We start from the raw sequence: 18,023 nt of genomic DNA, 5'->3' as shown, positions 1-18,023 counted from the left end.
ACGGATAAAATTTTAATTAAGAAGATTAATTTTTTGCCAAAAAAATGCGAATTTTCGTTTCTGAATTATGTGACTGTATAGTTAAATTCTTATACTAATAAAGGTAAATTTGGAACAAATAGTGGAGTAGTCTAATTTTAATTGATGATAAGTAATTAGAAATATTTATAAGCTAATTTTCCACAAAACAATTGAATTTTAAATCATACTATATGAATTTTCAACATAAACGTTATGTTTGAACAAAAAAGTAATAGAAAAATAGTCGATATTTCAACAACAACAAATTAATAAAAAAAATTGCAACAGTTTGTTATAACGAACAAACGTGAATTTTGAAGAAATTACTTGATTCCTAAAATAAAGCAGGTTAATCTTCGATCTAATCGTTGCATTTGAAACTGAAAAAAAGATTATTCACAATAACAAAAAACGAATTCTGAACAAACTTAATTCTCAACAATTAACAATACTTGTTTTGACTAAATAGTTTGAACACTGAATATTATGTTACTGCCAAATTGGTTTCATTAATTTTTAGTTTATATTTTTTCGTTTCTAAATTAAATTTTCTTAATTTTTTAAACTAACAATAAACTTTTAAATTTAATAGAATTTCCTTTAAAGCAGTTTAATTTTGTACAAAATATTTCAATTTTCAATCAAATTCTTTAATTTTCTAAACAAAAAGACATAGTTTCTACAAAACAGTTGAATTTTCAGCAAAATAGTTAAATTTTTATTTAAAAAAAATCATTCTTAACCAAAAATAAAAAATTTATACGGATTTTTAACTACAATTGCGAATCTTCAACAAAAGTATGATTTTTTCAGAAAGTAGTTTTACTTTCAACCAAGGAGATTAATTTTCTGTTCAGAAAGATGAATTTTCAACGAAAAATGTAACCTTTCACATTTCAAAAGAAAAAAATTGTTATTAAAAATAAAAACAAATTTTCAAGAAAATACTTAAATCTTTAAATAAAATAGAAATTTTTAATCAAACTTTTGTATTTTGACAAAAAAAATTGGTATTCTACTTAACAGACAAGTTTTCAACAAAATGAATAAAAACTTTTAATAAAAGCGTTTAACAGCCCACTAAAATATTGATTTCCCGACCTAAAAAGACGATCTTTCAACCAAAGAAATACGTTTTCAACTAAATTTATGAATGTTAAAAAAAGAAAATGAATTTATAACATTGTAGTTCAACTTTTAACCAAGTAGGTGAATTCTCAACCAAGGAGGATGAATTCTTGGCACGGAAATTTTAAGGTCAGGTATAATAGCAGATCGGGAAAAAAACATTGTTTGGGAATAATTCTATAACTGAAAATCAGAAATCGATTATTTTTGAGGTGATGCATTTTTATCGATAAAAAGACGAATTTGTTGTTCTCTGTGATATTTACTGATGGATAACATTTGTACAATTTGCAATTACGTAATAATGGATTTAGAGGCAGCTCTTATCGCCCAAATTGTAGTTATATTATCACTAGTTTAGACTGAAAGCTCGCAAATTAGTTGACATTTGAACAACTGTACACCGTTCCCCCAATTACAAAGCAAAACCCGAGCTTCACAATCGAGATTGCTCGATAATGAGTCAGCATTGAGAGATCCTGTAAAGGAGAGACACCAATAAGGCGGTTTTTTGACCCCTAACCGATTGAGCTTAAATCACGCAAGATTGTTTCTTTGAATGTGTCCCACAAACCCCTGCAACGATTTCCCGAATCAGCGTTTCATTAAGGATATTTTACCACGCTTTTTTCAAATAATCCTACGCCCCTTCCTATCTCCTCCTGCTCTTTCATATTTCCCCAGCCATTTCATATTTTCCCACGACCCTTCCTGTTTCCTTACGCTTTTCATATATTTTTCCACGCTATTTAATTTTTTCCCAAGCTATTTCATATGTAGAAAAATATTAACTTGTGTGAAAAAATATATAAAAAGCGTAGGGAAACAAGATGGTTCGTGATAAAATATAAAATAGTGACGGGAAATATGGAAAAGCGTGGGGAAATAAGAGGGGGCGTGGGATTATATAAAAAAGCGGACGAAAATAGGAAGGGGCGAGGGATTTTATGAAAAATCTGTGAAGAAACATGAAATAGCGTGGGAAAATAGGAAGAGGTGTGGCATTTTATGAAAAAAGCGTGGGAAACTAGGAGGGGTCGTGTGATTTCATAAAAAATGTGTGGGAAAATAGGAAGGGGGGTGGGATTTCATGAAAAACGTGTGGGGAAATGTGAAATAATGTGGGGAAATAAGAAGGGGCGTGATATTTGATTTAAAAAGTGGGAAAATAGGAAGGTCGTGGGATTTTCTGAAAAAAGCGCGGTAAAATAGGAAGGGGCGTCGGAATATTTTTTCTAAATTTCAATGCTTAGACAAATAATTAAGCTCGAAAGATAAATTAGTTCTGTAGTTAGTCCACAAAACGGATGAATTTAAAAACAGGATATGAATTTTTAACAAAAACTAGTTAATATAATAGTTAAAATTTGAGCAAGAAATTCGATATACACAGAAATTTTCACCCTGAAATATGAATTGCCAACATAAAGTTCATTTTCAACCAAATAATTGAATTTTTAACCCAACAAGACGAATTTTCTGAGTCCTCAAAAAACCAAACAATAATTCAAAGCTTCAATTCTTTTGATTAAAAAGTTAAAATTCTCGTGTGAGCATTACTTCCAACTTAAAATTTGTTACACAATTAAAGTTAGCAAACCTTGTGAGAATCTAATGATAATAAAAATAAAAATAAAATCTGAGTCTTGTCTGTTCTATTAAATTTTAGAGGTGAGAGTGTGAACTTCGAAGACAATTTCGTATACAGAAAACGGTCCTTTATGTTTTCCTTTATTTTCCTTTTTTACGGTCTACTACTTAATTCGAGGTACTCACTTTTTCCTAGAACGAAATGTGTACACATTCCATTCGTAGAGTAATCGCATTGTTATGAAGATCTCATTCGATTATATGTTTGTCCACATAGCAACGGTTCCGAGCATAACATGGTTCACCATGGTGCATTATTTCCTCAGTTCTTTGGTTTTGACGTTAAATGATTTTCCGCCCTGAATGGCGAAATAGAGATTTGATTTCAGTAATTGAAGCTGGGCGTCGAAAAGGTATCTAACGATTAAAAATCAGTTTTGATAAAAATGAAAAATAAATGAATAAACACAATAATGAATTAATATTGAGATACAGTTGAAGAAAAGCTCTATCTAAATTGGGACCCGTACGAAGATATTGTTGAAAAAAGTGTTTCATCTGCATCTTTTAGTAGAAGATCTTCTCTTTCGCTCTGCTGGGAATCGAACTATAGATCTTCTGATTGCCGGTCCGGTGCTCTTATTACTCCGGGTTGGTAATCTTACCATTAAGCTACTACAGAGAGCGATAGAGAAATCTTTTTTCAAAAATACACACTGTCTTTAGCAAAGTGCACTCAGAAAAATGTCTGTTTGAATCAAACAAATTTTGTTTAAATTAAACAAATTATTTCTTTAACATGGGGTCAAACAAATGTTTGTTTAATTCGAATAAATTTTTTGTTTGTCCTTATTTGTAAGGTTCAAATACATTTTTGGTTTGTTTGAATAAATCTCTTGTTTAAAATAATTAAAGCTCCTGTTGACATTGAATATATATTTTTTCAATTAATTATAGACTTTGTTAAAGCGAAGTAATTTTTTTTTACACTTAACCTCAAAATTAAGCATTCTTTATAAAAATAATGTATGAGCTCGATAATATGTTTATTCCTAATCATAATTATCGTTGTATAGGTAAAACCAGAAACACGTATTCATTCCGAAGCTTAATTCTGGTCAATTGTTAATTCTGTGCTTCTCATTTCTAAATACAACAATAATAAATTAGAATAGTGAGAAATGAACCAGAGTTAGACATTTGAATTGAATGTATATATAAGTGCGCCTGCTTTTAATTATACAATGATAATTATAATAGAAAAAACATGATTGATGTCATAAATCATCTTTATAAAGAAAGGAAGTTAGTATTGAAAAAGATTTACATTCGAAATCTTCAATTATATCCAAGGTACTTTACTTTAAGATTTTACAGTAAATCAGAACCTTCAGAATAATAGAATACTGAAAAAATACCAATGCCGCCAAATAAATCACATGATAATTAAATTCAGATTCTAGGTTAGTTACTTAAGAACCATCGGCAGTGCTTTACCATTACTAGCGGCACTTTGTAGTACTGGTTTGTACTGTATTTTTATTTTGAATCAAAAAAATATTTTTATGAATTCGAATAAACATATTTTTGATAAAAGTCAATGTTTTGTTTGAATCAAACAAATTATACTAAACAAATTATTTGTTTCAATCAATAAGGAAAATAATTTCCATTTCTTAAAATTAAATAAAACTTTTTTTAATTGAGGTAAAAAATTTGTCAGATTCTATTATATGAATTTAAACAAATTTTCTTGTTTGATTCAAACAAACATTTTTCTTAGTGTGTTATGTTTTTATACTAGGCCCATTTATAATGAGTATGTATTATCATAGGAGATGGTAACGACTCATCAGTGGAGATATCCTATCACAAACCATGAAAGTGAAAATCAACACTATCGATCTAAAGTAACTCCTCAAGTTATCTCTTCGTTACCATCACCTATGATAATACAGATTCCTTGTAAATTGGACTTGTATAAAAACGTAACACTTTGCTAAAGACAGCTTATGTTGCTGAAAAAAGTTTCCTCTATCGATCTCTCTAGTAGCTTAGTGGTAAAAGCACCCGACCGGCAATCGGAAGACATGTGGCTCGATTCCCAGCGGAGCATAGGAAAGAATCTTTTTTCAGAAAAAAATTTTTGTAATATAAAGTTCCATCTAGTCTGAAAAGACGTTAGGAGTTTCTGTTATTTGAGGAGTTATGTTAAATCGATAGTGTTGATTTCCATTTTCATGATTAGTGATAGATATCTCCACTGACCGTTCGTCACCATCTCCTATGATAATACAGATTCCTGGAAGGTATTTAAAATTTAGGCGTCACTTCTGTGAGAACCTTTTCTAAGTAACACGAACTTGCGATTCCTTCGTCGACTATTGTATGCAGTTGCGTAAATACCTAACCATGTACGCGTCGCATTTCAGGATGACGGAACGCACCGTGCAAAGAGTGTGCCTTGAATTATCTCCAAAACTTGCCCATTCATGCTTGGAAAAAGTTGTTATAATTCGGCGAGTGCATGGTGATGAGTCTATGAATGATACCTATGAACAACACCCTCGCTCTGGTAAGCCGTAATGACCAAAACATCTCAAAATTCGTAATCAGGAAGGTGTTGTACACTGTAAATACGCTCAATAAGATTATGTGGTAAGCAAAGAGTATTATCCAGAAGTTCTAAAGCGACTACGTGACTGATTAAGAAGGAAACGCCTTGATTTATTAAAAAATGGCGACTAATCACTCGTCGCATCTTATTTAGCAATTTCTGGTGGAACACGGCCCTACACTACTTCAGCAATTCCCATATAGTCCTTATCTGGCTTCCTCTGATTTCTGGCTGTTTCTCAAATTGAAGTATTCTCTAAAAAAAAAAGGACTTTAAGCCGTAGAAGAAATAAAACAGAATGCAAAGAAGCAGATGTTAGCTTTTCCGAAAGGTGATTTAAGGAATTTTTTCGAAAGTTGGAGGATCGCTGGAAGAAGGTTGTGTCTATTAAAGGGGAGTACTTTGAAGAAGATATTGTCGCCATTGTCTAGGATTAGTTCTTACCTCTGTTGATTACTTTTTGTTTCTTACTTTTTGGAAAAAAATTATCGTTATTGGGTAATTTGGACCTCCTCTGTTCATTGTTGGAATTGAAAATTAATCATTTTAATTATATTATAAAAGTCATTAGATAGGATTGATATTCATGCTTAATTCAAGCGAGAAACTTATGAAAAAATCCTATCTACGTATAGATAAGTTTTCGATCCGCTTTTCCGAATCTACATTTTAAAGTTTGATTATTATTAAACGAAACAATTCATAAATATTTTTTTATTTTAGTAATTTATTTTTCATCTGCTATTGTGTGTTAATGTTATTTATAAATCATTAAAGGACCTCTCAGATAGTTCGAATACAAATTAGTTGAAAGTGGGAAACTGTTGATAAGTTTTTTGTTTCGGAAAGTTGAACCGAATTGGGCGAGAATCAGGACGAAGAACGTCTCGATGTGCAATTGTGCATAGGTTTGCCGTTACTCGGGATGAGTGAATGATTTACGAACGAGCAAAAACTTGTGTGGTAGATAGGTTTTTTGAAACAGTTACTCGGCGCGGTGTCAACCCCGCATTATTGAAGTTCATGTGTAGATAGGTCTACCTTTTTGTATATAAAGTTTTTCTTGCACAGTATTTCTCCAGATTTATTAAAAATCTGTGTAAACTTTGTGATTAGGTTCTAATTGATAGATTTCTTAATTATTATTATTATTATTATTATTATTATTATTAATAGTTATCATAATTTACTTATTATATTATAATTTTATTTATTATTATTTTCTTTTAAATGAATTCTCAGGCTTAAGATTTTTGCAGACCAACATGTCGAAGGCATTTTTTATTGAAGTAGGATTTTTTATTTTTATTATTTGGAGAGTCTGCACGGGGCTGTCGCATAAGTTTACAATTACTGTTTTTATTAACATTTTTATAAACGAATTCTTTTCAAATAAGTTTTTCTTATAGTTAAATTGATTTTTCTGAACAAAAGTGATTCAGAATTGTCTTTAAACCCATGAATATACTTTGAGCTTTATTAAACATAAACAATATAGCTTGCTAATAACAATTTAATTTAAAAAAGTCTCTTCATCGGCCTTTTGCTTGAAGAAAAAAAATGTTTTTTTCTTTCATTATTATTAGAGTGACAGTTATTGCGATGACTAACCAACGAAATTGAATACAAAATAATTGGTGTGATTGTCATCAACAATTTTTTAAAGAAAACTAAGATTAATATTTTTTACGTTTAAAAAGGACGGGTTTTACCCTGAAATTATCGGACAGTAAAATATCAGTGATTCTAGAATTGGATATGGGACACTAAATAACAATTTATGGAATTTTGAATAACAATTTTTATAATAATGTGTCACAACCTACGAGTGGTCGTAGAAAAGATCTATTTTTTCTACAATCATTTTTGTGGTTATCCTATTTGTGGTATTGAATAAAAGAAACAATCTATATTCATAATAAGAATGATATTATAAAGAACTAAAAATAAATTTTCTTTTTATCTCTTTGGTAAAAAATTAAACTATTTTATTAAAAATTAACTTTTTTATGTAGTTATATTTTAGACCTTATAGAATAATGCGAAGCTGTAGACTTTTGGCCTTTTGTCTTGCGAATTTATAAGGGTAAGTAAAAAATAAGAGTTCTTACTTTTTTAAATGTCTATGCATTTCGCCAACGATATCGTGGCCTCATCAGGACTGTCATAAGTATGAATACAATAATAGAATGTTTCGTGACAGTATTCACCATATCTAGGTTTTCAATAAAAGTAAAAAATTACCAAATAAAAACTTATCAAAGAATATTTAGTGCAATGAAAATATAAATACTTACAAACCTTTTAGTTATTAAAAATGTTCCTTTATGTTCCATAATTAAAGTTTTTGGAAGACAAATTTTTTGGAAAAGCTATGTGAGTTCCAAAATGAAAAATAGAAATTTTAATAGTTTGTTTGCATTATTTCTGTCCAAAAAGGTTCTTTTCAGAAAAAAAGTTTCACATGAAAAAATTGAAAGGAATTGAGCTCCATTTTTTATACCTTTAGAAGTTAAATATTAGGAATTATTGTAAGTTATTTTAAAAATTTTAAATATTTTTTGCGGGACCACATGTTAGCGGCCTGTTCTAGAAAGTTTAAGGTTAGGAACTGAGGTGATTGAAAAATTTCATAATTTACTTAAATTTCAGATTTTCTAGTTAAAAGTTCAACTATTTTGTAGATAATTCATTTTTTTGGCTTCAAAAGTCAATAATTTGTTTGAATTCTTTTTCTTTATTGAAAAATCTTCCTTCTTTGAAAATGTATATATTTGTTGATTGAAATTTCCACTAATTGGTTGTTGTTCACCTTTCTTGGTTAATAATTAACTTTTTTGTTGAAAATTCATCTTTTCAGGTTCAAAAAGTCAAATTTTCTTTTTAAAAAAAGTTTACAAGTGCAATATATTTTGACGTGAAATCTTAAGAATTTTTTTTTTTAAATTATGTATTTTGTTAAAAATTCATCTTGGTTAAAAAGGAAATTTTTTTCTTGAAAGTTCACCTTTGCGGATTTAAAAGCCAATTTTGTTGTAATTCACTTGTGGGCTTAAAACTCAGCTATTTTGAAGATTCTTCTTTTTTGATTTAAAATTCGTCGCTTTTGGTAGAAAATTCATTTTTTTGTTTGCTTGAGACTGCAATATATTTCGACGCGACATCTTAGGAATAATCGCATCTACATTCGGTTTATTGAAAATAATTTATTCCCCTATTATTCCCCTAGCTTCGTGAGAAATCACCTTATTTTCCCTGTTTTTAGACCATTTTGGACTGTGAAGTCTGTTACAGTAAACTTTTCTGTCCGTTCTTATTTTCCTTTTGACGGAGAACAAAGCAATGTCACAGGGAAATTTTGCTTGCCTTGAGTATACACGATGTGAAAATGCTTAAGAAAACAGCAAAGGCAAAACATAGAAGCGACTCGAGCATGTTATTTTAGATGTGCATAAAAATGGAAAAATTCTTGTGAATTTTATTCTGGAAATTGTGTTTTTTCTTAGAAAATATTTTAAAAATCTAACCAATAAAAATGGTTTCTCTTCTAATTCTTTCAATTCAAATAATTTACTAAATTGTTCTTTGATAACAACAAAATTAGTTCTAATGAGAAACCTCTTAACTATTTCTTTTATACTCGTTGCCGTTTAATAGGTATTGATATTTGCTTCAAAATTTGTTTAGAAAATTAAAACCTTCCTCAATAATTAAATTATTGTATAAAAATGCACGTTAAACAAAAATACAATAGGTTTTTTTTTGAAAATATCGCTGCTGAATCCACACGCGATTTCCTTTAAGTGATCTCCATTAGCCTACTTTTTGTAGCTAACAGAAAGGACAAATTGGATCACTAATACAAACCCGCAATGTGCGAGGCAGAAATAGCGTGGAAAATACTCATCTCGCCCATCTCTTGTCATTCCATATAAAAATATCTCTACCCGAAATATTTCTGTTTTTTTTCTCATTCTTTTTTATTCGGCAGTTTCACACGATATGGAATATGAAAAATGGTAGATTTAGTGTGGATTTATTCTTCGTTCAATAATAAAATGAATGAAATCGTTAGTCAAGTTTTTTTTTCAATTATCTGGGTCGCCACTGAACCGGGAAACCCCGAAAATTGCTACGAATTTGTTGAGACCGCTAAATACCGGGAAATGATGGTGGATTTACTTTTTAACTGGGAATTTCACATATTGTTAGAAGAACAATATATGTGTGTGTGTGTGTGTGTGTGTGTGTGTGTGTGTGTGTGTGTGTGTGTGTGTGTGTGTGTGTGTGTGTGTGTGTGTGTGTGTGTGTGTGTAATGAGATGGAATTTTACAAATTTCATGTCATAAATATAATGCAATTTAAAATAAGTTTGATTTAATCGTTTTTAACGTTAAGGTTGAAAATTAAATGTTTTCAATTCGAAATACTTAGTCGTTAAAAAATGTAACCCTTCGATTGAAACTTTATTTAAACATTGTTTCAGTCTAAAATATTTCATTTTTGACCCATTTAATTTGAAATTTTTTATTTAAGGAAATTAAGAATTGTATAATATTGAGCAATATGTGACTGTTCGCTTAAAATGAAAAATTATAAATCAGACATTCAAAAGTGTACAAGTTTAAACTAAATGTTTTATGATAGAAAGCCTTGAATCGTTAAAACTTTTATTGTTCCATTTGAAAAACTTTTAATTTGTAAATGAAAATTAAAATAATTCGAAGTAGGATCATTTTTTATTTTTGATATTTCTATTGATTTTGAAGGAAAAAAATTTACAATTTTTTTCTGAGATGGAAGAAGTTCTTTTTTGTTTTGGTCTTTTTTTTGAGTAGGAGGAGATGAAATTTTTTTTCCTTTTTATTTAGTTGGAAGAAACGAATTTTTTATTTTCAATTTTGTTCTGATTTGAAAGAGAGGAAATTGTTTAGAGTTGATGAAAGGAAATTTTAGTTATTGATTTTGTTCTGTATTTAAGGAGGCCATTTTTTCTTTTGAGCATTTTGATTGAGTTAAATAAGAAAACTTTTTATTTTCTATTTAAATTTTTCTTTCTGGATTAGAAGAGGGACATTTTTTATTTTTTGCATTTTTTCATTTTATCTGATTTAGAAGTGGGGTATATTTTATTTGTAAGATATTTAGCGACTGGAAAGCAAAGATATTTTGGTTTTAATTGCTTTCGAATTGGAAGAAGGATACATTTTTATTTTTTAAATTTTGATTGAGTTGGAATTCGAAATGAAGGAAATTTTCTTTTCAATTTCTTATGAAATGGAACAGGCCCTATTTATGTATTTATTTATTTTTTTTTTTTTTGAGTGGGAGAAGAAGCCTTTTTTCAATATTTTTTATGGATTACAAGAGGATTTATGTTTATTTTGAACATTTGCCTTTAGTTAAGAGGAAGGAAATTTTAATTTTCAATTTTGTTCAAAATTGAAAGAAGGAATTATTCTTATTTTTAAGAGGCTTATGGAGCTGAAGGAACAGAATCTTGTTTATTTTTATCTGAATCGGAAGTGGCCACTGTTTTTAGCATTTTAATTCGGTTGAAAGGGGAAATTTTTTATTCTAATCTCTTTTTCTAAATGACAAGAGGGTGCTTTTTTCTTATACGAGAAATGTCTTCTTTTCAAAATATTTAGCGAGTTAAAACCGAGAATATTTTGGTTTTAATTTTTTGTCTTTCAAAAGAAGGATAATTTTTGTTTTTGTCAATTTTATTGAGTTGCAACGGGCAAATTTTTATTTACTTTCAGTGAAGAATTCTTTATTTCAAATTTTTTCTGAGTTGGAACAGAGACTTATCTTTATTTTTAACATTTCCATTTAATTTGAAGGAAATTTTGGTTTTCAGTTTTGTTCTCAATTGGAAGGGCTCTTTTTATGGGAAGATTTTTTTAATCTTAAGATTTTTTGAGAGTTCGAAGGGATGAAAGTTTGGTTATTTCTTTTTTTTCTGAATTGGAAGAGGCAATTTTTCTTTTTAGTATTTCGATTGAGTTAAAGGAAGGTTTCTGTATTTATCATTTTTAATGAGTGGGAAGAGATAATTTTTTTCTGAATTGGAAGATTTCAATTATTTCTTAATTTTGTCTATTTTGTTTTGAATTGGAAGAGGGAAATTTTCTTATTTTTGAAATTTTTGTAGAGTTGAAGGAGCTGCATCTTGGTTATTATTTTTTTTTTTTTGAAGTGGCCATTTTGTATTCTTCACATTTTTTATCAGCTGAAGTGAGGAAACTGTTTAAACCTTATCTTTTTTATGAGTTGGAAGAAGGTAATTTTTTATTTTGTGCATTGTTTTTTATTTGAACGAGAGAAGTTTCACGTTCTTAAGATATTTAACGAGTTAAAGCGAGGAAATTTTGGTTTTAATTTTTTTAAATTATTTTTATGGAGTTTGGAGGAAGAAACTTTTCGTTTTCAAATTGTTTCTGAATTAAAAGGGGGAAATTTTTGTGTTTTTAATATTTTTATAAAGTTGGAAGGGTGACATTTTTTCTAGTTATTTATTTATTTTTTAATTGAAAGAGCGGATTTTTTGCTTTTTAGTATTTTGATTTCGTTAAAGGAGGAACTTTTTAGTTTCAAACTTTTTCTGAATTTGGAAGAGGGTAACTATTTTATTTTTAACATTGTTATTTTGAGGGAGAAGACGAAATTCTGAATTTTTTATTTGTTCTGAATTGGAAGAGGAACATTTTTTTCATTTTTATCATTATTATCGAGATGGAAGGGAGTAAATTATTAATTTTAAGTACTTATAGAATTCTATTTCAAGAATTATTCTTAATCCTGAACCAATTATTCCCGATCAGATTCCAAATATAAGACAAAATATTTCAATATCTTTATGATTATTTAAATATAATAATTTTAAAATGTTTTATTCATTAATATAATTTTAATAATAATATTGTCTTTTCATTGTAAATGAATTTTTTATTCTAATTAACTAAAAAAATTTTAATTCATAGTAAGAGACTAATTTTTGGTTTATAACATTTTTGTTGAGGGCACGGGGAGAAATTTGGTGTTTCTAAAATTGAGATGAAAGTTGGAAAATTTTTATTTTAAATTTTATACTGAATTAAAAGAGGAAGATTTTTCATTTTTAACCTTTTTAATTATCTAAGTTGAAAGGGAGGATTATTTTTTATTTAGAGCATTGAAAATAAGAACGTGGTTTTGTAATTTTTAAATAGATATCTTTTAACTGATAGATTTATAAAAATTTTGCAGTTTAATGATATCTAATTTAAAATTGTTCAACTGAACTCAATTAAAGGCTTCTCTTCAAATATCTAAATTATTGAGCATTTGAATACAAATTTTCGGGATTAAAAATTTCTTAAGCTTCAATTATAAAAGTGATACTTTAAGTTGGTATTTTTTTTATTTAATTTTCTGATGCAATTTAAATTTAATTCCTGTTTAATTCTTTCGGTTCTATAGCGACATAAGCATAATGAGGTTTTATTGAAACCTTCCAGCGAAAAGCCCGCTTTTCTGACCACATAAATGAATAAATTCTCTTAAATCCCAGTATTTTAAAGTTTCATTAGTCTGGCTACTATGGCGAAAAGCTAAGAGATTTCGACTCTTGCTTGAAATTGGAAATCGAATTTATACAAAATGAAAGCTTGTTACGTTTTATCATTTCTAATTTAAAGATCTCAATTTTGGTTATACCTAAAAAATTCCGAAAAGTAAAATTGCCGAAATATAAAAATTTCTAATTGGAAAATTCCCGAATATTATAATACCCGCACAGTTTATAAATTGCGAATTATAAAAATCCCGATTGATAAAATTACCAACAGAAAGTTGCCGAATTTTAAAATTACCGAAGTACAAAATTCCGAAATTATATAATTTCTGAATTTAAACATAAAAGAACGGTTTTAATCAATATTATTTATTTATTAAGGATAAATATTTAAATATTTTTATCAAAACAAAAATTATGTGATTTTTAGTTTAAAAAAGGATTCGATTCAACACTGGTTTATATAAAAGAAATTTTGAATTATAAATTTTATTTTTTGATACTTATGTACATTTTCAAACAAACTTTTTTATGCAGAAATTTTTTTTTTTCATTTATGGTTGTTTTTAATTCAAATTGTTTAACAAAACTCTAAATATTACACAAATTTTTCTTTGATATAGATATTTGACTGCTGTCTTTTTAACGAGTAATCATGTTTAATGGCTAGGAAAGTGTATAATTGTTTAAATTTGGGAATTTTATAGATCAGGTATTTTATAATTCGGAACATTTCTGTTGGTAATATTATCAACTGTCCGAAATGTCGGAAATTTTATTATTCGGGAATTTTCGAATTCGAAATTTTTATGTTTCAGTAATTTTATCAATTCAAGAATTTTACATTATCGGGAATTTTATTTTTTAGGATTTATCAGTCGCCCCTTAAAGAGAACTGAAGATTTTAAATTTTAAGACATTTAATTTATTGGTTTGAGGTCTTTTCTGTACTGAACATCTGAAAACTTCCGAAAAATAACAATCCCAAATTCCAAAACAGTTCCCGAACAGTTTATAATATTACCGGATTTGACCATTTCTGAAAAATAAAATTTTAAATACAAAATTTCCAAGTTATAAAATATCCAATACTGCGAAATTCTATACACCAGCAAATTTCCTAATCAAAGCCATTTAAAACATTGTTATTTTATAAATCAGATATATTTATTGAAAACACATTAATAAAATATTTGGATAAAAAATATTTTTTATTTTGATTGTAGTTTTTTTTACATTTATTGTACATTTTCCGCAAAAAAGACTTGCATTGGGAAATTGTGTTTTTAATTATTTTTTCTACATTTAAACGAGGATTTAAAAACATACATCAGGGAATTTTCCAATTCGGGTTTTTTATATTTCCGTTCATAATATTACCGAATTCTAAAATTGCGGAATTTAAATCATTAGTTTTTTTAAATAAATACTATTTATTTATTAAAAATGCAATAATCAAATATTTTATATAAATTAAAAAAAATCATTGTTATTCTTTTAATAAAAACCTTTTGCTTGCATTGTTTCTTTTCAATTGAATTTATGGAAATTTTTCAGTTTGGGATATTTTATAATCCGGCAATGTTCTGTCGGAAATTATATTATTTCAGAATTTTCAAATTCGGTTATATTATAAATTCTTCTGGAATTTTATTATTATGGAATTTTCCAATTCAGAATTTTTATATTTTGGGAATTTTCTATTTCGAATGCTTTCTTATTCAGGGATGTGACAGTATCGGGAATTTTAATTTCCGTGATTTTTCAGTCATCCCTTCTGTACAAATAAATAATCTGGCTAACTTAAAATTTAAATAAAATGCTTTTAGATTTTAATTTTTAACCTTGGATGTACGAAAACATTCAAGGTTATCTTCTGTTGAATTTAAAAATGTTCATTTTAAATGAAATTAGCGCTTCTAACACTTGAATGTTTTACAGATTCAAAGATAAAACTTTTTTTCATTCTTTCCTATTCCTTGACCTACATTTCTCTATATCTCGTGCAAATAATTTCAAATATGGCAGTCCGCAAGAAAAGTACCACTTTATCGAAATGGAGTTACGTAGTTTGGCACGTACCCGAATAAATCACAGAAATTTCAAGTCGAGGATGACCCTTCTACATTAAAAATGGCTGAATAGTGCATTTTCGAAATTCGAAAAACCTCATTTACAAAAAATCGCTGATCACTCTCGTTGCTAGAGATAAAAAAATATGGAATTTATTTTCCCGGAAAGGAACAAATTGGGGGGGGGGGGATTGATCACTAAATCGATTAATCTGAAAAATCGCCAATTTTTTAAATTGATTTATACAATCAAGAACAATAGATCTATCGTTAATTTCTGAACATTTGGACGAAGGCTTCTGAACGTAGTTCAGAAAAAATAATGCGGGTTAAAATTATTTATTTAACAATAGTTATTTGTGAGTTTTAGTTTTCTCCTTTCTCTTTAGAGAAGAGTTACCATTTTTATTTAATCCTAATCATCAAGACCTCATTTTACTCCTTGAAGGATTATCTACAATTATATTTGGATGGTTAACAACGGTTAACGAAACAATTTTTACCAGCTTTTTTTCTGAAGTACGCTCAGACATTAATAAGAGATCGATTTTTGCCGATTTTATAAATTATTGATTGTAATAAGTTGTGTAAGTCAAAAAAAAAATCAGTTGGATGAAGTTTTTCTGTATGAATCTGACATGCAGCCGCTCACATGTAATTCTATTTCATTTTAAAAGTTATGAACGATTTCGATTTGTATATTTTTCAGGCGATATACGACATGCTGGGTGCATGTTCGAGCAACAGGCCAGCAGACAGTGCGGAGGAAAGGGCGAAGAATATTTTCGCAAAAATGGATGAAAACAATGACGGGCAATTGACGCAGGAAGAATTTCTCAAGGGATGTCTGCAAGACGAGGAGCTATCGAAAATGCTAGCCCCTTAATCCCGGCACGTCACATTCGAAGAAGACGTCTCTGTGTCGTCTTTCTAAGCAATGCCATCAAACTCTCTGCATTATTTCGCATCGTCGCGAAACCAGCGTTCTCCGAACCGAACGGTCAGACAAAATACTGAAAACTATTATCCAACCTAAATTTGTAAACCAAAATACCAACCACTAAATCCACAGTCCTCCAAAACACAAAATGCACAACCTAATTTCTACACACCTACAAACTGAGTGTATGAAGATAATTGATAGAGGGTAAACTCGCTGTGGCGAATCCAACGTGCTGCCCTCTGTCGAAGTCGAGCGGATAACCTTCGTTTCACCACAGCGAGTTTACCCTCTATCGATTATCATCATTTACTCTTTGGATATTTTCGAGGATTGCAGACTAGGGAAATATTTTCAAAACTGTAAATCACACTCTGAAAATGGTGGGATTTTGGTTTAAAAAAATTATTATAGACCACGTGACGTTTACTGGTGAGTCATCCAAGTCTGTAGAAAAAAAAGAATGACGCGAGCAAAAGGAATTTTCGTGTTTCCGTCGAAGAGGATCGCGATTATTCGTCGTTTCGGACCAAGTCCGATCGTAACGAATTTACGTGACGGGCTGGCATTGCGTCACGGTACACATGCATTGCGATTGATTCAATTAGTCGTATCTACTGTCGAGTCAGTATTAACGGAAATTGCATCAAGGCGCGTACGTACGTTGCTTACAATATCAATGATATTCTCTAACCGGCGAGGATTGATTCGCCACAGTGAAGGCCGGGAATTCACTTGTTAGCCAATATGTACCAATTGCGTACCCTCTTATGATTATAAGACTTTATAATGACGCAACATCGATTTTAGCCCATGGTCTCGATTATTAGTGTCATCTGACTCAAAATCCTCAGCCATGTTTCGAAGAGCCACCCGAATCGAGACGGTCTTTCATCATCTATTCGAATCCCTGGCGGGTTGCGTGTACGGCACGGTTAGACAATTGCACGGCCGTAAATTGGCCGTTCCGTTCACTGAAGTTTATATTATATATTCCCATCCTTTTCAACATTTATTCACAATTTCGCGTAGGACTCAACACTTTTTATGTTTTCACTTATTTATATTTATGTCAAAACAAAATAATAATCAAAAGCCAAACATAGCTTTTAATTCTTAATTTTGTAATACATAAATATCGGAGAAGGTAAAAAGAGTATTGCGCTCTATGTGAAATTGTGAATAAATTTTAAAAAAGGATGTAAATATGCCATGGTGGGCTCAATGAACGGGAAGGTCGTTTTACGGTCAGGCATTACGTAACGATTTCGTTAGCGTGGTTCGCTAGGGCATATTTTCCTTCTTTTTCAAAAATTTCTCCATAATTTTATACAGAGCTCAATATTCTTTTTACATTTTTACACATTAATATTTAAGTGTTAAAGAAAGAAAAGCCGTGTGCGGTAACCGTGCAATATTGGGCATCAGGTAGCCGCACATAGCCTTTAACTCTTAATTTCTTTTAACGCTTGGATATAAATATGTAAAAAGATAAAAATAATGTTGAGTTCTATGTGAAATTGTGAATGAATTTGACAAAAGAATGAAAATATGTCCTAGCGAGCCCTGTAAACGGGACGGTCATTATGTGGCCACTTTACGGTCAGGCACTTTCGGAATAATTCCGTTCACGCGGTCTGCTCGGATAATTCACTAGAAGCGCGAAATGTTTCAGATAATCATTTTCTAGGGATCATTGTCCGTCTTCTTTTTTTAACTAATCAACCCAAGTTTTCTGTTTTTCCTCATTTTTACAAGAGTTTTATTCGTTTTTTAAGAATCATGAAGAGAAATGAAAGCTATTAGAAAACGAAGCGCTTTGAAAAAAATGGTTTTTGAAAGCAATTTTGAATATGTTTTATACTTATTTTCTGATAAGTCAATTCTTTAAAAAAGTTGGTTAAATTCAAATTGAAAAACTTTAAATTTCTAATAATTTTATGTAAAAATATGGAATTTTCAATAAAATACCTGTATTTTTAATTAAGAAAGATACATTGTCAACGAAAAAGCGAACAGCTTAGTTTTTCTTGATAGAGCATTTATTTTGAAACAAGAATAAAACGAATTTTCAAAAAAAAACGTAGTTACATTTTC

General features: G+C 29.3%; 2 protein-coding genes across 5 annotated transcripts in view; both read left to right on the top strand.

Moving 5' to 3' along the window:
• The window catches only part of LOC117167727 (neuronal calcium sensor 2), a 307,826-nt gene extending 291,737 nt beyond the window's left edge, over positions 1-16,089 (top strand). Inside the window, exon 6 of the mRNA XM_033352877.1 lies at positions 15,696-16,089. Within this exon, the coding sequence (XP_033208768.1) occupies positions 15,696-15,872 (177 nt within the window). The 3' untranslated portion in view covers positions 15,873-16,089. The remainder of the gene's footprint in view (positions 1-15,695) is intronic.
• Positions 1-18,023, top strand: part of LOC117167726 (neurocalcin homolog) — a 377,055-nt gene that overhangs the window by 292,366 nt on the left and 66,666 nt on the right. The gene's annotated exons all lie outside the window — the stretch shown is intronic.

This window comes from Belonocnema kinseyi, chromosome 2 (assembly GCF_010883055.1).
Source record: "Belonocnema kinseyi isolate 2016_QV_RU_SX_M_011 chromosome 2, B_treatae_v1, whole genome shotgun sequence".
NCBI classification, from domain to species: domain Eukaryota; kingdom Metazoa; phylum Arthropoda; class Insecta; order Hymenoptera; family Cynipidae; genus Belonocnema; species Belonocnema kinseyi.
This window is presented reverse-complemented; position numbering and strand designations above follow the sequence as displayed.